We start from the raw sequence: 26,981 nt of genomic DNA on the forward strand, positions 1-26,981 counted from the left end.
GAGCCCCAGGCTAACCAGCTGCAAGTTCACCGAGTCGCCGGGATGGTGCTCCCGGCAAGGCCAAACCAGCGGGCTGCGCGGGTAGCGGAGGCTGTGGACAGGGCGCAGGTGGACACTGCGTGGCGCCGGGGACCCTGGGAGGGTGGCCCCGTGGGGGCGGTGGAAGGAGGCGCTCTGCGGCAGGCACTGTTGGAGGGGTGGGGCGTGCGGTGGACAGGGCAGCCCTGGAGGACGCGCTGGGCCAGCGCCAGGTACCCCAGGGCCTGCCAGGAGGAGGGGCTGGTGCTGTGAGGCGGAGCCCAGAGCCATCAGGGAGAGGGGGAGCTGGACCAGCCCGGACGCCACTGCCCACCAGACGGAAGACCAGCAGGCAGCGTCCTCCTTGGCGGCCACGGGTGGACCCGAGCTCTGGGACGGGGTCTCCGAGGAGACGGCTGTGACAGCTGCGGGGCCGCCCCTGAGCTCACAGGGCGTGACCGTCCCCTCCTCAGATCTGAGGGGAGAGTTTGGCCGTGGCCAGCAGGCCTGGCGTGTGGGGTCCACCTGCCTGGCACGAGAAAGCCACGCCGCCGCCAGGCGAGGGCAGAGACCGGCAGGGTTTACCTGCAGGTGGTGGGGGGAGGTCGGCCAGGTGTGCCGGGGGCAGCGGCCGAGCGTGACCAAAGCACTGGCCTGAGGAGGGGAGGAAGAAGCCTGTCCCCATGGAGACCAGGAGCGGGTCCTGCTCACAAGTAAGAGGGCGCTGGCGGCCGGGCCACCGATACTCCAGGCGGGGCCGAGTGAGCGGTGCTGGGCGTGTGGTTCCTTGCGCCGAGGGCCCCAGCTCGGCGGGCTCGGACACGAGGCCAGCTCGCTCGGCGCTGGGCGGGGTGGCGCGGCACAGGCCCGGCTCCTGCCCGCAGCTCGGCGCCGCCCCTGAGCCGGGCACCGCGGGGGTCCCCGTGCGGCCTCCTGGAGCCCTCGCGCTCCCGCCGGCAGGGGTGCCGAGCACTGGACTGGAGACGCGCCCGGTGTGTCTCGGGCGGCCCCGGGCCCCGCTCCCGGCCCCCGCGCGGGATCCCAGGCCTGGCGGCCGCGGCCCAGGCCCAAGGTCTGCGGGGCGCCCGCGCGGGCCCAAGCGCGGCGCTGGCCCCGGCCGTCCGGCTCGCGCCCTGGGGGTGCGGGGTCGCGCGCCCGCGGGCGCAGGAGCCGGGGCGCGGGGCGCGGGGCGCGGGGCGCGGGGCCCGGAGGGGCGAGCGCCCCGCGGAGCAAAACAAGAGCACGCGCGCCTCCGGCCGCCCGCGCCGCGCGCCGCCCAATCGCCGGGCAGGGCCGGGCAGGGGCGGGGCGCGGCGGGCGGGGCGCCGGCTGCGGGCAGGAGGCGGCGAGGGCGCAGCGGCCCCGGCAGGAGCGAGCGCAGCCCGGTCCCGCCGCCCGGTCCCGCCGCCTCGGCCCCGGGGCATGGCCTGTCTGATGGCGGCCTTCTCGGTCGGCACCGCCATGGTGAGTGCGCGCGGCCTCCGCTCCGCGCGGGGCGCCTCCGGGGCGCGCGGGGACGCGCAGACCCGCACCTCGCCCGGCGCGCAGAGGCCGGCGCCGCCTCCCGCCCGCCCGGGCCCGCCGGCTGCTGGGGCCGCGGGGTGCTGGGGCCGCGGGGTGCTGGGGCCGCGGGGTGCTGGGGCCGCGGGGTGCTGGGGCCGCGGGGTGCTCGGGGCCGCGGGGTGCTGGGGCCGCGGGGTGCTCGGGGCCGCGGGGTGCTGGGGCCGCGGGGTGCTGGGGCCGCGGGGTGCTGGGGCCGCGGGGTGCTCGGGGCCGGGCGGGCGGGCTCGGGCGGCCTCCCCCGCTCGGGGACCCGAGACGCGCGGCCGCTGCGGAGCCGCCGGGGGCGGGGGGGGGGGGAGGCGGCCCCAGCGGGGTCCGTCCCGGGCGCCCGCACGCCGCGCGCCGCCCCCCGGAGCTGCGGGCACGGTCTGGGGGGACAAAAGCGGTGTCTGCGCCCCGCGAGCCCGCACCGACGCCCGCGCTCCCCGGGGCGGCCCTCCCGGGCCCGCGGGGTGGGGCCGGGCGGGGGGCGAGCCGGCGCCCCTCGGGCCCCCCGGGCGGGCAGGCGCGTCCTGCTCCCGGCGCGGGCGCTCGGCGACACCCCGGGACTGTCCCGCGGGCAGGACCGCGGCCCCGGGGCCGCTGCGCACCCCCGCGCCCCCCCCCCCGCCCGCCCTGCGCTGCGGCCCCTCGGGGTCGGCGCCCCCGCCCGCCCGGCCGGCCCGGGGGTCCGCGAGTCCCGCCCGCGGCCCGGCCGCCCCCCGCCCCGCTCTCCCCCCCGCGCCCGCGCCCGCCCCCGCCCCGCGGCGTGACCGGCAGTTACCCCGGCGCGGCGCGCACGCTCCGCCTCCCGGCCCGGCCCGGCCCGGCGCGCCTTGTGCGAGGACCGCGCGGGGCCCACCGCCCACCGCCGGGGCGCCCCGGCCCGGACCCCCTCCCCCGACCCCCCCCCCGGGCCCCGCGGCCGGCGCCCGCCCCCCCGCATCGCGTCCTGGGCACCGGGCGGCCGCTGCCCCGCTCGGGCCGCGCGTCCTCCTGGCCTCGCCGGCCGCGCCTGTGCCGGGGCGCGGGGAGGTCGCCGGGACGCGCCTGCGGGCACTGGCGCCCGGGCGCGCGGGCGGGCGGGGCCCCTCGATGCCAGCCTCGGCTTGCGGCGCCCGGGCCGGGCCTTGGGGGCGCCGTTCGGCTGGGGAGTCGCGCTCGCCCCAGAAAGCCTCGCCCCTTGGGCTGCTTGTGACAAGTTCTGTCCCGACCTGTCCACGGGCCTCTGAGAGGCCGGTGCCCGCCGCACCCCGCGCCCCGGGCTGTGAGGGCTCTTGGCACCCGCCCTCGGCCCAGCGTGGGGCAGGACTCCGGGCACCCCCGGGGCAGGGCCCTGGAGGAGGCTCCTCAGCACCCTTCTCCCTTAGGTGCCGGGATGCCCAGGGCTCCCGGAGGGGGCACCGGCCCAGCGCCCTGGGCGGGCACCGAGGCGGCCGCGGTGACCCGGGGACGTGAAGCCGTCCTGCCCTCCTCTGGCCTGACGTCCCTGGCGCGGGGCGAGGGCTCCTGCCTCCACTGCCCGCGGCCGGGCGGGTGCGACTGCAGAGCCCCTCCCGGCTAAGCGGGCATCTCCCTTTGCCAGCATTCAAACCAGCCCCGCAGAAAACCCTCCAGCAAACAGGCAGCGGGAGCCCTGGGGGGCAGCCTGGCACCCCGCACCCCCAGGTGGACCGATTTAGTGTACTCGGCAGCAGCGGTTGCGAGCTGGGGGGGCAGTGCCCGGTGAGAGGGACCTGCAGGGGCCGGGAGGAGAGGGGCGGGCACCTATTTGTTTTATTTTTAATGAGCCGGGAGGCCGGGCCAGGAGCTGTAACCCACATCGCCGCGGGTCCCATCTGAGGCTGTTCCAGAGAGCTGGTCTATTTCCAGTGGCAGGCGCTGCCTCCCGCCTCGCCAGGTGGCTTCAGTCACGGGGTGGGGGGCGCTGCTCCCCTCGGAGCACAGGGGAGGAAGGTGTGTGCCCTGCCGCTGCTCTGCCGGGGTGGGCTGTGTGGTCGTTTTCCCTGGAAAGGACAGGGCTGGGCTGACCCAGGTCGCCTCCAGCGCGCCCTAGACAGCCACGAACAGTCGAGTGGGGACACTGCTGGGCTGGGGTTCCGGCCCCACTAGGGCCCACGCCCTCTGTGCTGTGGATCCCCCTCCACAGTGAGGAGCTGGGGTGGCAGTGCCCCTGCGAGGGTGATGCAAACCCGCAGCCTGGAGTTTGGGGCACATTGTGCAGCAGCCACATCAATTGTCGCTATTGTTTCTAGCACTCACCTCCGGGGGGGGGGGGGCGGCCTGTGTACAACCAAATAGTAAGCTCTCCACGCTGCCTCTGCTCTCGCTCCCCCCCGCCAAATCACTTGGGCCCCAGCGCTGTGCCGCTGGCTGGACCCTCGACTCCTTCCCCGCATTCGCCCACGTGGCAGCAGGACAGGGTCCCAGCGGTGGCTCTGGCCTTCGCTGGCTCCCCAAAGACCTCTCAACCAGGTTCCAGTGCCCGCTCCAGACGCCCCCTTTGCTCCTGCCCCGGTCAGGCCTGAGCCCCTGGACTTCCCTCCCATGGCCGATGGTTCTCTCTGAGCTTTCCAGACTGTCCCCTGGCAGGAGCCTGGCAGGGACGCCCCACCTCACCTCCAGAGATCAGGGGCATTTTATTTCCTCAGACGCACTGGATGCCAGCGCCCCCGCCCTGGCTGGCTGCGCGTGTCCCGCCTCCAGCTCTGGCCTCGCCCTGTGGCGATGCCCACACTCTTGCCAGGTCCCAGACTTGAGCCTGAGCTCGCTGAGCTCCAGCCACCGGTGTGCAGCCGAGCCCGGTGCTCCGTGTCTGAATGAACCACTGCGTGAATGAGTGAATGAATGAATGACAACGAGGAGATAGTTTCTAGTCCGGAGGGGGGCGTCCAAGCCTGGGGACACAGGTGTGGCCTCTGCCGTGGCCGGTGGAGGGGGTCTCACTGCCCACCCCTCTGTGAGTGCTGGTTGCGCCCAGGCTGCCTCGAGGTGACGGCCACATGGCAGGGGGGGTGTGCAGGTGGTTCTCGCAGCTGGAACACTGGAGGCCGGTCGAGGGTGGCCGGGGGATGGGCAGCTGTCCCCACCCCACTGAGCCACGCGAGTGGGGCTCCTGGTGCCTCAGCCTGGATGTGGTTTGCAAAGCAGAGGTTTAGCTCGTCTTAGTGCTGAGCAGGGGGGCCGGGGGGGTGGCCCCTGGGCCAGCACCGTGCTACCAGCTCCTGCAGAATCAGAGGACAGCCTGTGACCCCGAAGGGCAGGCTTGGGGGGACAAGAGGCAAGCACTTGGTGCCTGTTCTGGTGCTGGGCCCAAGCGCACTTTCCTTCTCAGGCGCCCAAGCCAAGGGCATGGGGCCGGGCTGGCGCCCCCCCTGCTCCCCAAGGCCAGGCAGGGGCCGGGCACCAGGCAGGGGTGCGCCCTGCAGCAGCTCCTTCACACCAAGCACCCAGGGCCCGGGTCAGGCTGGCATGACCCTCCTGACCACGTCAGGAACCTGAGCCTTCCGAGCGGCCCCCAGCCTGGCCGGCGCAGGCTGGTGAGTGCGGCCGCCTCAACCCACTCGTGCATCTGTGTCCACACTGTGTGCAGCGGGTGGGCTAGGCTTTGATTTGGTGAAGGGTTCAGAGGTGAGAGATGCCTGGGAGGGTGTGTGTGTGTGTGTGGACACCCCCAAGCTAGAGAGACCCTCGAAGTCCCCGACGAGGAACACCAGCTTCAACAGCCAAGACGGGAGAGGACGCGCGAGCCGGAGTGGCAGTGGCAGGTGGCGGGGCCTGTTGGGTCCGTCTACTCTCTGGTTTCCTTTGGATCTTTGACTTGAGACAGAAATGATCAAAGGCTTTTGACTCAAAGAAACACCCAAGAATCCAAAGAAAAGCGCAAGTACACTCGGCTCCTCCTCGGACACATAGCCACACACCGTGTCCCCAGGCGGCGAGACCAGAGATGGTTACCCAGGCCCCTCGGCGAGGGCACCGCCTTCAACCGCCCAGAGGGGCGTCGCCCCAGGCCCAGCAGCACCAGGGGGCGTGGTGGGCTCCAGAGACAGCTAGAAAAGGCCCTGGAAAACACCAGGTGCCCTCAGGAGGCCACGAGCGCTGTGTTCTGACGGCTCAAATTCTGGGCTTCTGTCTGCCCCCCCTTTATTGTGGGGTTCAGAGCAAGTGCCTTGAATGGCCTGTGCCTCAGTTTACTCATTTGTACAATGGAGAAAAACGATCCACCTTTCCGACATCTCTGGTAAAGGCACAGTGAGCGAGGGGAGCTGGGGTGTGGGAAACTGAAAGGGTCAGGCCAAGCCTAGCTCCCCCAGAGGCAGCGGGGTCAGGAGGTGCAGCCCCGCTCCTGAGGCTGCTGTCAGCCTCACGGGGAGCGTGCAGGGGCCGTCGTACGCTGTGCATCTGTCGGTCATTCGGGTGCCTGTCGACCCTCCCTCAGCCCCCACCCGGCCTCCAAGCCAACGCCTGACCCCGTCTGTCCTCGTCCCTGGTCCTCGCCCTGCTCCCCCTCGTAACAAGTGTGCTTTCCACAGAGTCTGAGGGTGAGTTTGCTGTGCTCTGCCCGCGAGTTCAGTCAGTTGCGTTGCACATTCTCTGGGGCCACGCACGCCTTTCCTGGATTTTTGCTGACGAGACACAGGTCTGTCATTTTCATGGGGGCCGACAGGTCGTCCTTTGAGGCTGAAGGTTTGCAGATTCGTTTTGTGATTCGAGCTTATGAGTCACACGTGGCCGCGGCCGGCGGGATCCAGGGTTCACTGAAGCCTCTTTTGCGTTGAAGGAGGTGGAGGCTAGCGCGGAGGGCAGCCCAGGCCAGCTCCGGCCTCCGCGGGGCCCCGCTTCAGAGTCCCCTGAGTGGCCCTTGGCCCTGAGCCCAGCAGCCGGGGCCACGCTCCTCCCCGGGCGGCTGCTAACCGCGCGTCTCTCTCCGCTTTCCAGAACGCCAGCAGCTACTCTGCAGCGGGGACGGAGCCCAAGTCCGTGTGCGTCTCGGTGGACGAGGTGGTGTCCGGCAGCATGGAGGCCAGCGAGACCGACCTGCTGAAGGGACATCTGAAAAAGGTGGACAACAGCCTCACCGAGGCGCAGCGCTTCTCCTCCCTGCCCCGGAGGGCGGCGGTGAACATAGAATTCAAGGACCTTTCCTACTCCGTCCCCGAAGGGCCCTGGTGGAGGAAGAAAGGTAGGGAGGGCCGGGAAAGGCCGGGTGGTCGGGGGAGCCGGGCCGGGGAGCGGGGAGGCTGTCACCCGCCGCCCGTGTGCCCTCCGCCCCCTGCTCGCCGCCGGAACCAACGGGCTGGCTGAGATGACCAGGCCCGCGTGCCACGGCGCCGGCTGGTTTCTGGGTACGCTTGGGGGTCCGCCTCCCCGGATGCCGTCTGTGTTAGTCTTTCAAGACGGGGCTAATTTGTAACGTCTCCACAGAAAATGGAAGGCAGGTGCCCAGTGTCCCTGTGGGAAGTGGCCCAGGGTCGCCGGTGAGTGACCTGGAGTGACCGCCACTGGAAACTGATCTTTGAAAGTCCCCTCGAGGGTGGTGTCGGGGGCAGGCGTGGAAATAAGCTGCTGTCGAGCGAGCCATGGAAATCAATGGCAGAAGAGCCGGCGGCGTGAGAGGGCACCGGGGCGGCCGCGGCTCGGCCATGGGACGGAGATGGGGATTTGGGGTTTGTGTGGCGACCGCGGCCTCGCTTTGCCGGCTCGCAGTTTCCAGCGTGTAGCGTCGGGGCCTCCTGGGCTGGTGTTTCTTTTTCCAGCCTGACCCACTTCTTCCCGGGAGCTCACTCCCGGCTCCCCGGTGCGGGGGGTGGTGGCCAAACATCCTTCCGGCGGCCGGGGGACCCGCTGGGGCCCGCCGGGCCATCCGACGTCACGCGCCACCGGGAAACCGCGGCCCGCATAGAGCACCTTGAAAGTCTTTGAGGCGTTTGGAACCAGAAAAGTGACGGGCGGGGTTTCCATCGTCATTTGGAAGAGCTGGAGCCTGGTCGTTCTGAAGACGTCCTACCGCACCCACTTCTGCTCTTGCGTTTTCCTTTCCTCCCGCCTCTGTCTTCCTGTTCTCTGGACGCTGAGCCCGGAAGGCCGGGGCAGGGCGCTCTGGGCCCTGGGGCCGCCCTCGAGCCTGGCTCCACCTGGGCTGGGGAGGGGGCCCCGCGGGCGCGGCTGCGCGTGTGTGCCTGCACGCCTGTGTCTGTGCGTGTGTCTGTGCAGCCCGGAGCAGGTGCTGCCCCTCCCCCACAGCTGCCTGGGTAGCCCGTTACCTGACCCGTGCCAGGCCATGCCAGCCTGTGTGAGAAAGAAATTCGGGGGCAGACTGGGGCTTGGGCCCACTTGTTTGAGCCTTTTGAAGTGTCAGCCGAGGAGTAACCGGCGCTGACAGCCTCGTCCTTCTCAGCCGGGGAAGGCATTTACTGAAAACACCGCGGCTTGGTTTTCTATAGACAAAGTACGGCAAAGCCGTGAGCCGCCGTCTGTCTGTCCATCCGTCCGTCCCCTGCGCCGTGCAAAGGCCGCAACGATGGTCGACGGGCCTGACCGGGTCCCGCGCCCAGACAGCTCCGAGGGTGGACGCGAGGGTGTGGATCCGGGGGTGGTGGTTTGAGCCCGCGAGCAGGGGCCGGGCAGTGCCGCAGGGGAGAGGAGCAGGCCGTGGCCTCCGGTGCCCCTGCTCACGTCCCCCAAGCGGCCGGCAGCGCCGGCCTGTTTCCTAGCAGGCGGCACTGCTCTCCACTCCCAGCAGCCCTCCAGGAAGCCCAGCCCAGGCGGCTACCTGACACACACTTGCCCTGTAGTAACCCGCATGGGCTCTGCGGGGGGAGGAGGAGGAGGAAGTAGCCCCGAGGGACCGGCCTGTGAGTCAGACATGCGGGCGCTGAAGAGGAAGCCTGCCTGGTTCCTCAGCCTCCACGGCCTGACTCTGGGACTCCCCCACCCCCAGCAGCAGCCCCTGTCCGGCCCCTGCGCTCCGCTGGCCCTGTCTTCTCCTGTTCTTGGCGCCTGCGGTCCAGGATTGAGATGGCACCCGCTTCAGGGTGGGAAATACTCGTCCACCCTCGCACTCAAGAGGGGAGCCGGGGGAGGCAGCCCGGGGCCCAGGGCAACAGGCCCTAGGCAGCCCCAGTGCCCACCTGGCACACGGCCTGTGGGCCCCCTAGCCACAGGGAGGAGGTGCCCCTCCTGGGCCCGGGCTCACAGGGCCTCTCTGCTGCTCCTGGCACGTTGCCTGCCCATCAGGCCGGAGGCCACAGCCAGAGAATGGGAGTTTCCTTTCCAAATGAGAGGGTTCGGCTGTGATGTGCATTTCAGCCTCCCTCCCCCCCCCCCCCCCCCATTGCCAGCAGGCTCTTAAGCTCTCCATCCATGCTCAGAACTTGGGAACCAACTAAGAGCTGCCACCAGGACGGGCAATGAAAGCAAGACCAAGCCTGAACTAGGGCATCGGGGCTGCCCAGGGCCTACGGGCTGGCACCTGTGGACCTGGTCCCTATCCTACCTGGTGCCTCTCCCCCCTTCTTGTCCCTGCCAAGCCCCCAGCTCAGGGGCTGCCCTTTATCCTCGCCATGGGTTCTGGCCTTCCCCACTCTTTCCCCCGGCACTGGCCACTGTCTCAGCTCTGGTGTTGGTGGGGTCCAGCCGGGCCGCCCGTCCAGCCTCCCCTTGTGTCTGGCGGCATCTCTGTGATGTGGCGGGCCCTGAGGCCTGTGCTCTCTCTCTCCTCGCATCGTATCAGTCTTCCTGCCTCTGCACAGTGTCCAGCTTTCCGTGCTGCCCTCACTGCAGCGTCGTGAGGGGAGAGGCCACCCACTGCTAAGAGCCCAAAAGTGTCCACACAGCCTGGTCTGGACCAGGAGCCAGGAGCAGAGGCCACATGCTCGAGGCCAGAACCAACGCTGGCTCAGCAGCCTGGCGCCTCATGGGACTCTGCCCGCACAGGGACACGGCCGCGGCCAGCTCCCGGGGAGCCAGGACATTGATGCAGACGCCGGCAAGCTCGGCGCTGACCACACAGGGAAGGCCCGCGGGGAAGGGCCATGGATCAGGCCAGCCTTTCTGAGGACTGATTCCAGAAAATTCTTGCACTTGACAATCACCAGGCCTTGACTGCGGCGTCGACAAAACATCTTGTGTTTTCAATTGCAGTTACATTTTCATGTGATTAATGATGTCTTCGGAGGGAAGGCGAGATCGCGTAATAGATTCCTAGTAGGGAACATGATTGTGCTCCGAGCTGCTCTCGGGAGGACGCGGGCCCGAGGAGAGCGTCTCCGGCTTCGGATACAGTAATTACTTCCCCTTGAGGACTCGCCCACGCGGCGCCCGCTGACAGGACAGATGATCGGGGCCAGTGTGCACCTGGGCGGGTCACACAGACCCCGGTGTCGGGGGATGCCCCGCCGCTGGCGGGGCTGCCCTGCTCCCCCGCCCCTGCCGAGTCTGCACATGGCTCCGGACACTCACGGTTGGTGGGGAGCTTCCCGGGGGCCGGGGGCCGCTCTGGCTCTGCCAGCTCCCTCCCACAGGGGTCTGTAGTCTCTTCACTGCAGTGGGTGTGATGTGAGGGGTGCAGTAAGCACACGGGGTGCCCTGGAGATGCTGCCCCCCCAGGGAACCCCAGAGTAACATGGAACCAGCCCCGCGGGGCTCAAGCCCATCCTGCCCCATGCGCAGGTCTTCCCACTCGAGGCTGAGCCCGAGCAGGCCCTCGCGGGCACCTGACCCTGCAGGAGCGGGAGGCGGGGGGTGCCTGCACCTCGGCACCACTGCCCGGCCGCCCCAGGCCTGGACGGCCCATGCCATCCATGTCCCTCCCAGTCTGCTCGAGTGCCGCTGGCCACCCCTTTGGCGCAGGAAGGGAGCTCCTGGCCTGCAGAGGCCCTGGCGGCCCCTCAGCGGGGTGCTGGCCGCGCGTGTGTCCACCCGGTCCTTCTCCCTGCCCCTCAGCCGTGGGCGCTGCCTGCCTTCATCAGTTTTGGGTCGTTTCACCCCTGTTTGCTTGGTCAAGCCATCGTTGGATAAGTACCCGACCCCTCTCGGTCTCCGGCTTGCCTCCCCGCGCTTCGCCCTCGAGCTCCGTCCACTTTGCTGGAAAGCATTTCCGCCTTCCTCACGGCCGGTCACTCCGCAGCGAGGGAGTGACCTCTTCCCCCCTCTTCCCGGCCCGTCCTCCTGCGGGCACTGAGGCTGCGCCCACTCCCCGGCCGGCCACTGGGAGTGGCGCTTCTGGGAGCGGAGGGGCCGCTGGCTTTGGGAGCAGACACCGCCTGTCCTGCAGGTGGACGCAGCGGGGTGGCCGGGCCGTCCGCTTCCGTCTCTAGTGTCCTAAGGTGAACCCAGATCACTTTCCGCAGCGGCTGCCCGGCTCCGGGTCCCACCGGCCCCCTCTTTCCCTGCGTCCTCACTCGGCCCGTGGCTGGCATCAAATCCCCTCTCAAGGGTCCTGGTGGGGACGTTCGTGGCGAGAACAGAAGAAACCGTCTGGAGCTTAGGCGGCCTCCTTCCTGCCGCTGGGCCGCTGGGCCGCTGGGCCGCCGTCTCAGGCGAGGGGCTGGGCTACGGCCTCCGGCTATGAAACCCGGTCCCAGCCCCGTTCTTGCCAAATAACAAGGAGTTAAACATTCCGGGTAGCAACACGGCCGATTATCCTTCTCGGTTTGCTTCTAAGCTATGGAAATGCCTCTGAACGCCCTTCTCAAGTTAAAGTTTGCTTTCTCTTAATTTCTACAACTATTTCATCAGGCCTGTGAAGACAGGCTGGCTCCTGTGAGTGGAATGTGCCATTAATAACCCCCTTTCAGGAATTCCATCAAGGGCAGGCTGGATGCCACCCAAGTGCGGGGTGCCCGCTCCACCGGGCGTTTGGGCAGGATGGGACGGGCAGGCAGCTCTGGGTTTGCAGTGGGGTGAGCGGCTCCGGTCCCCAGGGAACTGATATTCCCCTAAAGGAGCAAGTCCCTTTGTATTTCTTGTAATGCTCGTGCCGGGAGGCCTTCTTTGGGGAGAGGAGGGCACCCCAGCACCCAGCGCCGTCCGGCTGGAGGTCGTGGCTGGTCTTTTACGGCGGCCTGGCCCAGGGTGCCCCGGGGCTCCCTGCGTGAGGCTGGATGTTGACACTGGGCTCCTCTCTTCCCCCTCGGGGTCTGTTCTCGGGGGCTCAGCGCGTGGGCCTGCCCAGGGAGGCTCGCGGCAGCAGGCTGCCCACTCAGGCCCCTTGGCGGCGTTGAGGCCCTCCAGAACAGCCCCCGGTCCTCCTCCTGACGGGGCGGAGACGGGCTTGAGAAGAGGCCACGAGGGGAGATGCTGGTGCAGACGCAGGCAGGGGAGTGGGAGAGGCCGCAGTCAAGGCCCGGTCTGAAGGGAGAACTTCGGCTCCTCGGGCTCTAGACGCAGTCTCCAGCCCGCACCCCCCTCTCCAGGCCACTGCGGGGGAGTCGGACCGTCACCCCGGGACCTGCAGTCAGAGGCCTGTGGTTCTCGAGTGTGGCCCCCAGAAGCACGCTGATCCCCGACCCAGCCTGGCTGATCTCCGGCCGTGGCCCGGGGGCTCCTTTGCTTCGCTGTGGGGTCACTGGCGTAAACTGGCGGTTTCCTTATTTGCAAATGTTCACTAGCACTTTGTCACTTCTGAGAAAGTTCTGTTTTTCAGTCCCTGGTCTCTGCTGAGTGCTCGGCCGCGGGTAGTCTCGCTTTCACTTCTGGAGGGCTTGCTGCCACCCCTGGTGTGGGCCCCTCCGGCCTCCCGGGCCACTCCAAACACCGTGGCTTGAAAAGTTCACGCTCTCCAGTCCTCTCTGACAACCAGGGTCCAATCCCCCCAGGCCAAATAATGATCCAGCTCTGCTAGACACGAAGCCGCTTCCTTTGTATGAGTTGGAAGGGGAAATGTCTAGTAACCGTGCACCTGTCTTCTTGAGTTCAGCTCTAGAATCAACAGGTTAGCCTGTTTAGGACAAAGGTAACCACGCGGGCAGACCAGGTCTCCGGGGACAGGCTGTCCTGCACAGACTAGGGGTTCGTGGGATGAGGGGTGTTCTCTGTCCGACCCGGCTGCTGAAGCCCCCAAGCTTCCCTGCGCATTCAAGGTGCCTAAGGCCAGTGTCCCTGCTCCTTCTGAGAGAAAGAGGCGTTTTCAACGTGCAGAACAGCGGCCAGCACCCCGCCGGGCTGCCTCTCACCACAGCCGTCACTCACTTCTCGCTCTGCCAGCTGTGCCTCCGGCAGCCACCTTTGTGCTCTGGGGGGTCGGTGGCCTTGGTGCCCACATCCAGCTGTGCAGGCGTGACTGCAAGACTGATTATGTCCAGCCCAGGCCTCTATTTAGGGCCTGGATCCTGGAGCCCAGAGGGCCTCGGGGCGGCTGACCCCCTCCGCCCGGAGCAGTCCTTGCTCACCCCGCCACGGTGGCCAGCGCTGTCTGAGCCTTCCAGCCACCAGCCCTGGCCCCTGGGTTTGCACGACCGAGTCTGTGGAAAAGCACCTGCCTGGCCGCAGGCTGAATTTGAGCAACGAACGTCTGCGGGCCCAGGTTCTGCTTTTCGGTTTTGTTTTTTTTTTTAAAGATTTATTTATTTATGCATATAAGAACTGGGGTGCAGGCCAGACTGGGGGGGTGTGAGGATTCACCAGAGAGAGCGGGGAGCAGAACAGGCGGATCCACTGACACCCACTGCCGAGGGGAGCGCAGGGCGGCGGGAGCCGTTGCTGGGCCACCTGGCAGCCCCCTGGGGGGATCATGCCCCGGGCTGTGGCAGCTGCGCAGGTTGGCCCAGGCTGGCCCAGGTCCTGCTTTCGGGCCGGCAGAGGAGCATCACCTCGGCATTGACAGGAGCTCAGCGAGGGGGGAAGGCGCCGCACTGAGTGCGGGAGTCCCCGCGCGGGGCCCGGAGCCGGACGGCGGGCGGCCTCGGGGGGTCTGGGCGGGACCCGCCGCGGGCGCGCGGGGTTCACGGCTGGCCCTTCCGCGCCCGCTTTTGTGGGGAATGTTGAGCCCGCCGGGTCAGCCCCTCCGCGTGCGGGGGAGGGGGGGAGGGGGGGAGGGGGGTGGGGGGGCCGGGCGGGACGCGGGGGGGGGGGGGGGGGGGGATGAAGACTGGGCCGGACCGCAGGCCCGGGCCAGCCTCTCCGAGGCGGGTGGGGCGCCTCCCCGGGGACCACCCGCCGGCAGACGCGCAGCCGGGGCGCGCAGGGCCCCCCCTTCCCGTGGGGCGCGCCCCCTGGGGTGCCCGGTGGGCTGGGGCGGGCGGTGTGGGCCTCGCCGCGTGTGGGGCTCACGCTCCGCGGGCGTCCCCGACACCTGCGCCTCCCGCCTCCCCGCGCTGCTCCCGCGGGGGGCGCAGGAGGAGCGGCTCCCGGGGGGCTCCGGCTGCGGCCCCGGGCTGTGGGGGGGGCGGGGCCCGGGGCTGTGGGGGGCGGGGCCCGGGGGCGGGGCCCGGGGGCGGGGCCCGGGGGCGGGGCCCGGGGGCGGGGCCCGGGGGCGGGGCGGGGCCGTCGGCGCAGGTGCCCGCGGGGGCGGGGCGGGGCGGGGCGGGGCGACGGGCGGGCGGCGCGCGTGCGCAGTGGCCGCGCCGCGGGGTTACTGGCGGTCAGCGCCCGCGAGTGACCCCGGCGGAGGATGCGGCGCCCCCGCCCCGCGCGGTCCCGGGCGGCCTGCGGACCCCGAGCCCCCCACCCCACCCCACCCCACCCCCCGGCCCGCACCCGGGCGCGGAGAGCGCGGGGCCTTTCCCGCTGCTTAATCCGACCCAAGACTCGCTCCAGCGCGCTGGGGGCGGCCCTGCCCCCCCGCCCCCCAGCTCCTCTGTCCGCAGGGGTGAGGGGCCTGCACGGCCTGCGCCCCCGACACCGCCCGGGCCGGGAGGGGCTGTCCAGCCTGACTCCGACTCGGGCTCCGCACAGCCCCTGCGGAGGCGCGGGGTGGGGGGGAGGTGGCGGGAAAGGCGGGGCTGGAGCAGGCCCCGGGTGTTTGGAGCCCCGCGTCCCCCAGGACGCAGCTGCTGGGCATCCAGGGTCACCCCGCAGCAGCCGCAGGCCCTGCTGAGTCACACCCGCCCGCCTGCGGGACCGCGCTCCCCGCTGCTCTGCAGCCCCTGGGGCGGCCTCGCGGCAGCCGGGCCAGGGCTCCCCCGCTGGGGTGGCGGCGCAGGGCCGGCCGTGCCCTCCTGGGCACCCCCAGACAGCCGCCGCGTCCCTTTGGGCTTCATTTAGGGGTGTAGGGACCTTAATTCATCTGCTTCGCCCAACCCGCGGGCTCCTGACCCACCCCAGCGGCCAGCGCGGCCTGTCCTGCCTGAGCGAGGTGGGCGCTGCTGCCTCTGGGCCCGCGGCTGAGGGTGGAGAGCAGGAAGCGCCCGAGGTGGGGACCTTTCCACGTGGCTTCCCTCCTGGCTTTCTGTCGCCTGAGGGGTGGGAGCCTGCAGGGGGTGGGGGGCGAGAGGGCGGGTCCGTGACTGCCCACTCCGGATCTGGGCTGAGGGCCGCAGCCCCTCGGCCTCGCCTAGCCGGGTAGCGAGCGGCTCCTGCTCCAGCTCCGCACGTCAGCTTGTCCGCGGGGGCTCCGTCCAGCTCGGTGGGCAGGGAGCCGCCTCGCCCTCCACGTCCAGTCCTGGCCCCTCAGCGTGTCCCCAGTGCTCCGGGCACCCTGGGCCACTCCAACCCACCGCCCCCTCTGCTTCCCGGCTTCCACGCGAGGGTGACGACTGTCGCCTCATCGCTTTCTCTCTTCCTCAGAGTGTCCCGACTCGGCCTAGGTCCGCCTCGCGTACCTGCTGAGGGCTGAGCCGGCTGGGCCCCGGAGCCCTGTCCAGCTTGCTCCAGCCCCCTCCGCAGCCGCTCTGCCTGGGCTAGCCGGGGGCCTGCTCCCAAGGGCGTGTGCTGGGCCTGCCTGGGCCACTCCCTCTGCTGGGACCTCCTGCCTCGCCCACCCTCCCCTCGGGGGCAGCCCCCTTCCTGGGCTCCTCTGATCCCACCACCCATGGTTGTGGGCAGAGAAGTGTTTTCTTCTGAGCTTCCAAGGGCTGAGTCCGTCTCTCCGACTCCTGCCACTGCCGTGCCTGGCTCAGAGTGGCCGTTCCTGGACAGCGGTCACCTGAGTGGAGTGGCAGGGCCTCTCCCAGTGACACACACATGCCCTTGCCCCAAAGAGGTGGGCGAGTGGGCAGGAAGCGGGGGCAGCTGGAGGACATGGCGCTGGCCCTCCCTGGCAGAGCAGCGCGTGAGCATCCCTGGGTAGCACCTGGGCGGAGGGTGCTGGGTGCCATTCCCATGGGTCAGCGCAATCCCTGGCCACACCTGCAGCACCAGGACTGGCGGGCGGGGTCTTGGTGGCGGCAAGAGCCTGGATTCTGGGTCAGGCCGCCTGCTCTGGAATCCCGGCTCCCCACCCCACGGGCAGTGAGGAAGTTGTGACTGGGGCAGCGAGCCCCTCCCCTGGCCGCACAGGGCTGGGGCCTCTCCCCAGAAACCCTGAGACCCTGCCTTGGTGAGGAAGACAGTCGGCCACTTGTCCTCTGGCGACTGGACATGGCCACCCCTAGGACTGACAACCCCACCTGTCAGAGATGCCAGCCTGGACAGCAGGTGGAGACCTGGCAACCCCGGAGCTTTGGAGCCCGCAGCTGCCGGCTGACATGTGTCCATGGCTGAGGCCGGAGCATCCACCTTTGGAGTGACCGGATGGAAATTTCCACCCTTGGCGTGAAGGTCCAGCAGCACTACACCCTCGAGGGGGCTGCAGTGGGGCTGCGAGGCCCTCCCGGAGTGCACGTCGTGGCTCTGTTCCACGGTGGGCACTGAGGCTGCACCACTGGCATCTGGGAGCCCCGGCCCAGCACGGCAGTGACTCCCCAGCGGGGAATGGGGTGCTTGGGCCTGCACACACCAGGCTGACGTTTACAGACATGCATCCCTCTCTCCGCAGAGACTCTGAGTTGGTCCCAGCGGGAGGCTAAGGTGGGTGAACTCTGTGGGCCGCCACCTTCTTGCTCTCTGTTGCTTCTGATACGGTAGTGGTGGCCTCCAACCGGGTCTCCTGACCTGCCCCCACTAAGCCCCGCTGCCCGCCTCTGGGGAGCCCACAGGGCGGTAGCTGGGGCTGCGGAGGGGGCTGGAGCAAGCTGGACAGGGCTCCGGGGCCCAGCCGGCTCAGCCTTCAGCAGGGACGCGAGGCGGACCTAGGCCCAGAGTCGGGACACTCTGAGGAAGAAAGTGATGAGGCGACAATTGTCACCTTGCATGGAAGCCAGGAAGAAGAGGGGGCGGTGGGTTGGAGTGGCCCAGGGTGCCCGGAGTGCTGGGGACACGCTGAGGGGCCAGGACTGGACGTGGAGGGCGAGGCGGCTCCCTGCCCACCGAGCTGGACGGAACCACCCGTGGCCATCAGGGTGGGTTCAGCTGCTTTGTCAGCGCAGCAGACACCCCCCCCAGAGGGAGGCAGGGAGCCTGAGGTCTGGAAGGGCCCCTCAGACAACCTGCCGGCCAGGGAATAAGCCGGTGGTCTCTGGAACATTCTGCAGACATCAAAGGTGACTGCCTTAAGACGCCAGGCTGCGTGTGAGCCACCAAGTGCTCCTTCGTCCCTTGAGCCCCCGAGCTCACCAACAGGAGGGCGCACACTGGGGCGTGTCCCGGCCGCTGAAACATCCACAGCCCCTCGTGATTTTGTATCATAAAGAGCTCCCCGGGGTGCGGAGAGCCCCCGGGTGCTGGCGTCCCTGTTCCTGGCCTGCCTGCGGTCGAGGGTGCGCACAAGATAGCTTGGTGAGAAACGTGGGCGCAGATAAGAGACTCTGGGGCATTTTATTTTAAGCAAAATTAGCAAAGCATGTGCGGATTTTACTGCTGTGTTTTGACTTTGAGGTTCCCTAGGAAGTCGGGGCTCCTTGTGACGCTGTGTGGTGGGAGGAGCTGTCACACCCAAGAGCGGGGTGTCTGGCCTCCAGGCAGGTGCGGCTGAGACAGGTGATCCTTTGCTGTCTCTGCCCCACACCCCTGGCCTCTGCTCTGGGGAGCAGGGAGGGAGCAGGGCCCTCCGGGGTGGGGTTGCCCTTGTTCCTGCCCCCAGAAGCTGGGGTGGCATGAGTTAGAGCCTGGCCCTGACCTGAGGGCACCGGGATGACCGCGGGGCTCCGACGGGGTGCTGGGTCCCCACAGGGTGTGGCGGGATGCCGGCCTGAGTGCCCGCCGCTGGTGCTGCCCGGGCCGGGCTGAGCCCCCCTGAGTTAGAGCACAGAGAACTTGGGCCCGGAGCAGGGCCCTGAGCCCACATGGCCCGGCCGCCCCTCTCCTCACGGCCCCGGGCACAGCCGGCTGCCCCTGGGCTCCTCTGGGCGCGCACGCCTCATGCTGGGCCATCAGGGCGGGAATCCTGGACTCGGGGATTCAAGCCCCCCAGCCCGGGCGCGGCCTGTCCTCATCCCTCTGACCTCAGAGCCGTGGTGTTGGGCGCCCTCGGGCCTGGGCTTCCTGCTCTGCAGTGTCGCCCCTGGGGTGGTTTCCTCCTGTTCGTAAAGCCCGTTCAAGCCTCCAGTGAAGCTGCGTGGCTCTGCCTGCTCGGACCCCTCCACCGGACCCCTCCACCCGCCGGTTCCTCTGTGGGGGCCGGAGGGAGGCCCCGCGGGGAGTGGGGGCCGGGCTCTGCCGCTGGCGGGTGGCTCACCGTCCCCGGCGTTTTGGGTAGAGAACTCGAGCCTCTTCCGCGCCTCCCAGGTGGGGGTTCCGAGCCACGGGGTCGTCGTGCAGGAATTTCAGAAGCAGCGGTCGGACCCCGAAGGCGCCTGCCCCGCCCTGCCTCGTGCTGGCAGCCTCACCGTGGGCCAGAGCCAGGAGGACGGACAGGGCGCCTGCAAGGCCTGTCCAGGGGCCCGAGGCCCCGGCTTCCCCGCCCAGCTGGGGGAAGACGCAGAGCTGCGTGTTCCCTCCGGCGGAGCGTCCCGGGCAGACCGCTCCCGCCACTGCACCCGCGGCTCCGGTGCGGCGGCCAGGCCCTGCCACCCCAGCCCCGGCCCTGGGTCACCTTGGGGTGGGAGCAGTGACCCGGCCCAAGGGCAGTGATGTGGCCGCCTCGCCCGGCAGGGAGGGAGCGAGGGCCCGGGCGGGCACGGGCGGGCCTCTGCTGTGCATGTGGGTACAGGGCGTCCCTCTCACCACCACTCGCGGAGCCGTGAGCACTGACTCGCACCCCGACGGAGGGTGGCTCCGATGCCATCAACTTGGAAGTGCGCCCCGAGATCAGCCTTCCTCACAGTCCAAGAGCTGCTGGGAAGCCAGGGCCCCCTCCTGGCGCGGTGCCGCCGCCTGGGGAGACCCTCCCTTTCCCAGGTGCTTCCTTCCTCCCTCCCTCCCTGCCCGCCCAGCCACCAGCTCTCCGTGGCCCTGCTGGGCTTTGCTCCTCGGCCTGCCGGGGACACAGGCGGAGGCTGCAGGCACCGCCCTGCTGGGGGGCCGCTGCTGGGGTGTCCGTGGGCACAGGGACTGTCACGCCCCTGGGAGCTTCTGGCGCCCACAGGCAGGCCCGGCCTTCATGAGGGCCTCCCGCAGGGGCTTCTCAGGGCAGGGCCTGGGCGGTGGCCCTGGGGACATGCCTGCCCTGTCGGCCCGAGGAGCGTCACAGGGGCGCGGTGACGGCTCACGGGCAGGCGCGGGGCCAGGGCACGGTGCCGTCTGCAAGGCTAGGTGCCCAAGACGGGCCTCGGGACAGACGGGGCGAGTGGCCGTGGAGCGCGGGGGCAGCAGGGCCACCCAGGCCGGCTCGGCAGGCAGCAGAGCTCCAACTCGGGCTTCTCACCCAGTTAACGAGCCGCCTGCAGATGGCCTTAGAGGCGGCCATGTGCGGGCCCCAAGGGCAGCTGACATCTGTCCCCAGCGGGACCCCACAGAGAGGAGGGGGGAGCCACCCTCGGCACTAAGACCGGTTCCAGGGGTGCAAAAGGGAAGTTGCTTGTTTCAGATCTCTGGGTGGCCCCTGGCACTGCTGTCCCGAGTCTGCAGAACAGCTGGGCTTTGAAGAGAGGCGGGAGCCTGGCGGACAATGCCCCCTGGGGGCCTGTGGGCGCCTCTGAGGGGTCCTGGGAGCTGGGGCATCTCGTGCCAGCGTTTCCTGGCGTGGCCCCTCCCCACTGCTGTTCAGAGCACTTGGCTCCATGCGGGAAGTGGGGGCGCGTCTGCCTGGCCAGACGCAGCAGACACCGGGCAGCCAGTGGGGCCACAGGTGGCCGATGGAGGGAGGGACAGGCGGAGGCCAAACATCAGGGGCCCATGGAACGGGCGCGGAGTGGAGAGGCTAGAAGGAGCAGCCGCAGCACGGCAGCCCCTCCGCCCGAGCGCCCGCTGCCTGGAGAGCGGGTGCGTGTGTGGAACCGGACGCAACGGCCAGCCTGGAATCAAGTCTGCGGTCTGAGCCAGGCGCGTCCAGCCAGAGGCCCGCGGGGAGGCGGGCAGGGTGCGCTCTTGCTGGCTTGGGGACAGGCAGTGAGACGTGACAAGTGGCTCCGGCTCCGGCCACCGGGGCGTCCTCAGGGCGTCTGCAGGTGCAGGGCAAGGTCACAGGTGGACAGAGCTGCCTCCGCGCTGTCCCCGAGCCCGGCCTGTGTTGCAAGGCCAGCGGCCACGGGGAGAGGCTCAGCCAGTGGCTGCGGCTCTGCCTCGGCTGGGACAGCAGGGGCTCAGTGAGAAGGGCCTCGGGCCGGGCGCGTGGGGGATGAGGCAGGTGGGGGATCACAGGGAAGGGTCCAGATGTAGAGGCCGGGACGTCTGTCCTCTGTCGTGGGGTGACTCTTGGAGAGGAGGAGGGTGAGGCAGTCCGTTCCCACCACGGCCCCTGCCAGCCTGGGCTGGACTCGGGGTGGGGGGGCGCCCACCAGGCAGCACCCAGGAGCAGTCACGACCGGGGGCCGAGCAGGTGCGCGCGTCCCCAGCGCGGCTGACGTGACACGTGGGGCTGGCGGTGCCCCCCTGGAGCTTCTGGCATAATTTAAATAATCAGAATTTTTTCTTCTTTGTTCTGGCCAGGTTTAGAAGGCTGTGAAAAGACCCGGTCTGCTTTTAGAAGTGTAAAAATACCCCGGTGATAAAAGCCGCTCCCTGCCTGACGGGCAGATGTAAGCGGCTCCCATCTGCATTTCAGCGCCTGCGCTGGGCCGGGGGCTCTGAGGACCCGCAGCCTCAGGAGTGGGGTGTGTCCTTATGAATGTGCACGCGCGTGCGTGTGGTGTGTACATGTGATGTGTGTAGTGAGTGCACGCGGTGTGTGAATAGTGTTGCACACGCATCATGTATGCATGTGGTTGTGTGCATGCGATGTGTGCATGACCCGTGTGTGTGCACAGAGTGTGCATGGCGTGTGCACACATCTGCTGCACGTCCATATGATGCGTATGGTGTGTGTACATGGGATGTGTGCAGTGGTGTGTACATAGATGCATGTACACATGTGTGTGCACACGTGTTCATGGTGTGTGTGGTATGTGCGTGCTATGGTCACACCTGGAGGAGGGACGGCTCACTGTGTGAGTCCTCGCCTGTGCGCTCGGGATCACCGACAAGACCTAAAGGCGTCTTACATCAGGAGTGGGGAAAGGGAGAGCTCGGAGGAGGCATCGCTGAGCAGAGGCCAGGGCGCCTGCAGAAGCGCGAGAGGACGGGGCCGCCTGTGCTCCGTCATGATAAGACCGCGGCTCCGCTCTGCCCCAGTCCAGGCCGGTCAGGGAGTCGCGGCTGGGGCTGCAGGGCCCACCTCTGGCCCGGCGGGTGGGCAGCTCCAGCCCAGGCTGCCCCTCCTGGGCCCCTCCGACGGGAACGTGTGCTGTGAGCGCAGGTGCGGGCCGTGTGTGCACAGGGTGCACCGCGTGGGCTCTCCCAGATGTGAATGGCAGGAGGCGGCAAAGCTGGAAGCAGTGATGTGAGCGCTTCACCACTCAGGGGAGGGCTATCCTCAGCACCTGCGCTGGGGCGGGGGTTCTGAGGACCTGCGGCTTCAGGATTGGGGTGTGTCCTCATGAATGTGCACATGCGTGCATGTGGTGTGTACATGTGATGTGCGTGGTGAGTGCACTCGGTGTGTGAATAGTGTTGCACATACATCATGTATACATGTGATCATGTGCATGCGATGTGTACATGCCCCGTGTATGTGCATGGCGTGTGCACACATCTCCTGCACGTCCATATGGTGAGGCAGGGGCAGGTCTCTGGAGCACCGCCCACTCACCGGGAGGTGTCACAGCTGCGCTGCGCTTCTGGTTGGCTTTCTGAAACGCGTTTTGTGCAAGAATCAGCTGATCCCAGGGGCTGCCATTTGGCAGGGGGCACAGTCCCCTGACCCTGGGCTGCTGTGCCCCGTCCCAGCCTCTGGGGGGCCAGGTGGAGGACACAGTGGGGCCGCTAGGCTTGCTCCCAGGTCCTGGGTAAGCTTCTTCCATCCCAAATGCATTTTGCTGTTTTGGAGAGGCTTAGCCCCTTCTCGGGCCCCCTGGCCCTCCCCGGGGACAGAGCCCCTGCTTTCAGGTCACCAGGGCGCTGCCCATCAGTCCAGCACTGCGGTCACCGTCAGACCTGCAGCTGCAGCCTGTGGACTAAAGGGCAGGACCTCGGGCCGCCCCGCTGCCCCGCTGGCCCCAGCTCCCACTCAGTCTGATCCTGGCGTCTGGGGGCCCCGTGCCCTGTGTGTGCTCCCCCTAGCCCGCGTTACTCTCTGGGGCAGGATAGACCCCACCCAAGGGCCCCTCAGGCCCCACCCGCAGGCTCCAGCTTCCCCGGATGGTGGGGAGCCAGCTGTCTTCAAGAGGAAACAGCTGACGAGCGTTTGCTCGCAAGTAACCCCGATCTCAGCCTGAGCCGCCAAGAGGCCAGTAATGAGCAGGCGCCCACATTTAGGGCTCCCGGGTGAGGTCATGTGTGTCCCTGGGGCCCCTGGCCCAGGGCACCGGGCCCCAAGCCACAGAGCTGCATCCCCACGAGGAGCCACGGCCTGGGGCTTGGTGCACGCAGGCCTTCGGGGTCCCTGCCCCCACCGGCCCGGTCCTCCTGTGCTGCGTGCAGACCTGTGCCCTGGAAGCCGGGGCCGAGCGTGACCTGTTGCAGCCCCACCCCCGCAGCTGCCCACCGTTTGCTCCTGTCCCCCGGGACGAAGGGCACAGCCCTCCTGAGGCCCCGGTAATGAGGCGGGTGGCAGGACCGTGAGCTTCCTGCCCCGGCTTCCGCTTCTCTGGCTGATTAAACAAGGCCCCAGGGGCTCCCCTCCATGTCAGGTGTGCTGGCGACAGCTCGGCCGTCCAGGGTCCCACCGTGAAGGAGGCGGTGGCGGGGAGAGGACCCCCAACCCCTGGACAGCCTCGCTCATGTGAACACCCCACTTTGGGGCTGTAGGGATTGGGGAGCAGGCCCAGAACAAGCATCCGCTGAGCCCCCACCCACCAGCTCCTTCCTGGCCGGGCCCTCGGTGCCGTGGGCAGCCGGGTCGGGCACCTGCCTGATTCTGCTCCCCAAGGGCACGTCCCGAGAAGCCTCAGGAAATAAGATGCCGGGAGCCGGGAGTCTGGCCTGTGAGTCCAGCTGCCTCCACCTCTGCTGCCCCCTCACCCCAGCACCTCTGATGGGCTGCTGGGAACAGCCGTCAGCACGGCCCCCTGCTGGGAGGTGCTGCTGTTCCTTTCACGGGGGAGGCGGGAAGAAACTTCAAAACAATTTGATTCTTGGCAAAATGATACGCTTTTATTTTTAATTAGTAAATAATACATTGCTGAGTGACGAAGTAAGCATTTAAGGTAAAGTTTATATTGTTAATTCTCGGTCACACCAATGACAGATCAACAAAGTGGTTCCGTTCAGGGGGGCAGGAGCTGCCTGCGGCGGGGGCCCGGGTCGCAGCCCCCCCGTTCTCTGCTCCCGCTGTCTGGGGAGCCTGGCCCCGCCCGCTGCACCCTGTTCGGCAGTGAGAGCGGCCCCGGCGGGGTGTGTGAAGGGGCCCCGTGGGCTCTGGAGCCATCGCACCTGCAGTAACTGCCTCACGACCCAGACGCTCGGCCGGAACGTGGCCACGGCGTAAACACGCCATGAGGCCCTTTCCTTGCCCGGAACCTGGCGTCCGGTACCGGGGCTGGGGGTCTCAGCGTGGGCCCGGGCCTCGGCCCAGGGGCCTGTGTCGTCCACCAGGGCTCCCGTGTCGGTGTTAATCAGCGCGGTCTGCTCTTTGCAGGGTACAAGACCCTCCTGAAGGGGATTTCCGGGAAGTTCAACAGCGGGGAGCTGGTGGCCATCATGGGGCCCTCGGGGGCTGGGAAGTCCACGCTCATGAACATCCTGGCTGGATACAGGTGAGCATGGGATGGGGAGAGGGGCTCGCTGGGGTTCTGGGGTGGCAGCAGGTGCCCTGGGGCCACTCGGCCTGGCGGCCGTGCCCTAAGTTCAGTGCAGCTGCAGTGAGGCCTGCGGGCCGGGCAGGGCGAAGGAGACCACTCTGCTGTGGGGGGGTGACCTTGACCAAGGTGAAGGGCCGCGCCGGCTTGTGGATGGGGAGGGTGGGCGGGGGAGGCTGGACAGTGCAGGGTGGATGGTGGACCGTGCAGAGTGGACATTGTGCTCAGGGGAGAGCTCCCGGGGCCGAGCGGCCCACCCAGCCTCAGGGCTTCCGGAATGGGAAGGTGGGGGTGGCACGGACCCCTGGAAGGGGGGGTAGGGAAGACAGGGGAGCCCGGCTCGTGCTTCGCTGCCACGGTCATTGTTTGGACTTTGGAAGCCACAGTTGCTGATGTCCTACCTGAGGCGTTCCCGACCACGTGTCAGGGACCAGGACGCAGAATGTTCAGGGCCTCTGCCGCTCCATGGCCAAAAAAGAGACAATGTCACCCCTTTCCTTAGAATTCCTGAATTTCTCCTTAACGTACAAGTTTAGGATTTTTTCCCAAATCTCGCATGACAAATCCTGCCTGTTGCAGTCACATCTGAAGCATAAAGCCAGACCCCACACCCCACATCACAAGAGGGGCACAGGAGGGCCCTTTGGGGGCACGCCTGACACCTGTTGCTCTGGGGCCACAGATGGAGGCCTGGAGGCTGCTGGCTCCCCTGGCCCCAAAGCGAGCCCGCGAGCCCAGCCTCCCTGCAGGAAAGATGGGCCACCCATGACCCTGGGCATGGTGGCCCCGTGACCCCAGCCGGACGGCCCTGGACACAGATGCACTCTCGCTGGTCTCCGTGGATGCCATGTAGGGCGTGGGGTAGGGCACGTAGGGGCAGGGCTGGGAGAAGAGGCTCCTGGCAGCATGCCCACCCCTCCCCAGGCGGAGGGAGCCCCAGGCAGGAGATGCCAGCACAGTGGGCCTGCGGGTGGGTGCGTGGCTGCCCCTCCGTCCTCTGTGGGCAGAGAAACTGCGTCCTGGTGGAGAAGGACCATCCTTGTGGCCCAGCGAGTCCAGGGCCCAGGCCCCAAGTCTGGGGACTGTCCGAGCCCGGGAGCCAGCCGTGGGCCCTCCCGGTGGGCGGCCGCTTGCACCAGGGACAGCTCCAAGGTGCCAGCCGCGCCCCCACTGCAGAGCACAGCCTGTGGGGCTGTCGGTGTGACCTCGGGTGTGACCTCGGGTGCACACAGGGTTGGCTGGGGACCCATCTTAGGACTCTGCACAAAGCCGGGGTGCACCTCCGACCCTGCGGGCATCTTTGTTCAGTGGGCGCTTCTCATCAACACCCCAGCCCCCTCCCTCCCGTGCGACCCTCTCTCCCCTGCCCTGGCTGGGCAGGGCGGCTGACCGCGCGCTGTCCCACCTACAGGGAGACCGGCATGAAGGGGGCCGTGCTCATCAACGGGCTGCCCCGGGACCTGCGCCGCTTCCGGAAGGTGTCGTGCTACATCATGCAGGACGACATGCTGCTGCCGCACCTGACCGTGCAGGAGGCCATGATGGTGAGCGGCCCCCGCCCGCAGAGACAGCGCTAGATGCCAGGGGAGGCCACCCGCCCTGCCCCACTGAGCTCCTGCCCCACCAAGCAGGGCCTGGGGCCCCGAGCTGTGCTGGCAGCAGAATTGCACCCGAGAAACACTGCCCAGTCCGGTTCCACTTGCCTGTTTCTATGGTATAAGCTCTCCCCCATGGAAAGTTCTAGATGCCTGGGGTTTGCATCCCTCCACTGCCCCAGCCCCATCTCTGGAGGACACAGAGGGAGCTGCTATGCGAATGGGGGCTTCTAGCGCGGCCCCTGCCTGCACCCCGCGCAGGCCACAGGAGGGGTGCAGGGCCTGGGAAGCTGCGGGGACCCGCGGGTGCCGTGTTTTGACCTGCCCATGCACCCTGCAGGTGTCCGCACACCTGAAGCTGCAGGAGAAGGACGAAGGCAGGAGGGAGATGGTGAGTGTGGTCGGGGTTCCAGCGCACAGAGTCCGTGGGGGCACCTGCTGGCGCCGCCTAGGTGGTTGGGGTGCTTGATGACCTTGGAGGGGTGGGGGCGACATGACCCCCGGTGTGTGCCCCGCCCGGCAGCCGGGGCCAGGGTGACTGGTCACTCCGCGCAGAGTCTGGCTCCCTCAGGTCCGCACTAGGACAGCCAGGGGGGCGGACCTAGGTGACCAGAATCCCGCTCAGCGCGGGGCCCGGCGCAGACCCTTTGGGCCTGATACCTTCACACTCAGCGGCTTTTTATAAAACAGCAACAATGGAGAAGTTAGTCATTCCTTTAAAAATAGCCGCCTCCGCCCACACACGCTCTCAAGGGGAGCTGCGGCTCCTTCATGCTAGTAACCGGCCTCTGAAAAAATAAACAAGTTTCCAGCACGATGAGGCCTTCTAAGCCCGCCATGGCTGCCGCGAAGCCTCCGGCTCGGGAGCAGCGAGGGTCGGGACCAGGCCCCGCCGGGAGCTCCACGACCCCACACTGCGGAGAGTTCACGCGTGTGCATCACTCCGTGGGGACAGCCCTCTCGCTGGGCAGCGAGCCTGTGGGCAGGGATGGAGCTTGGTGAACCCCAAATCATGCAACATCATGTCCGCTCCTGCCTCCCTTGTGGGAGCAGGGACAGTGCTGCTGGGTCGCCACTGAAGTCCACTTGGCCTCTGCGTTCTGACGGGAATGGACAGTTGGTGGACTTAGTTAAAGGGGCTGAGGAGACAGGAGCAGAGACTGCTGGGGACATGCGTCCCACCCACCGGCCCAGGTGGCATAAGCAGAAGCCGCCCCCAGGGGTCGGCATCTTCAGGGCCACCCTCTCCTCTCCCGCTGCACCTGCAAACTTGGGGCCACCAGTGCACCCCACGGCAGAGCCAGCGTCTGTGCGGAGTTGATGGCCGCGCCTGGTCTCTCCCTTGGCTCACAAGTGGGGAGTGCGGAGCAGCGAGTGTCCCCACGGGCCCCCGGAGCTCTGGGGTCCTGCACGGTCCCCCACAGGAAATCCGGACTTGGCCGCCTGGACCCCGGGCCTCCACAGGGTCCCACTGCTG

General features: G+C 68.3%; 1 protein-coding gene across 3 annotated transcripts in view; it reads left to right on the forward strand.

Annotated features, from left to right (window-relative positions):
- Positions 1-1,440: 1,440 nt before the first annotated feature.
- ABCG1 (ATP binding cassette subfamily G member 1) overlaps positions 1,441-26,981 on the forward strand; it is a gene marked incomplete at both ends in the record, with an annotated part of 33,793 nt that continues 8,252 nt past the window's right edge. For all 3 annotated transcript variants that reach the window (XM_084232058.1, XM_084232059.1, XM_084232060.1), the window contains 5 exons: positions 1,441-1,482; positions 6,502-6,745; positions 23,750-23,867; positions 25,321-25,453; positions 25,845-25,895. In XM_084232058.1, the coding sequence (XP_084088184.1) occupies positions 1,441-1,482; positions 6,502-6,745; positions 23,750-23,867; positions 25,321-25,453; positions 25,845-25,895 (588 nt within the window). The remainder of the gene's footprint in view (positions 1,483-6,501; positions 6,746-23,749; positions 23,868-25,320; positions 25,454-25,844; positions 25,896-26,981) is intronic.

Source organism: Talpa europaea (assembly GCF_964194135.1).
Source record: "Talpa europaea genome assembly, chromosome: 4".
In the NCBI taxonomy this organism is placed as follows: domain Eukaryota; kingdom Metazoa; phylum Chordata; class Mammalia; order Eulipotyphla; family Talpidae; genus Talpa; species Talpa europaea.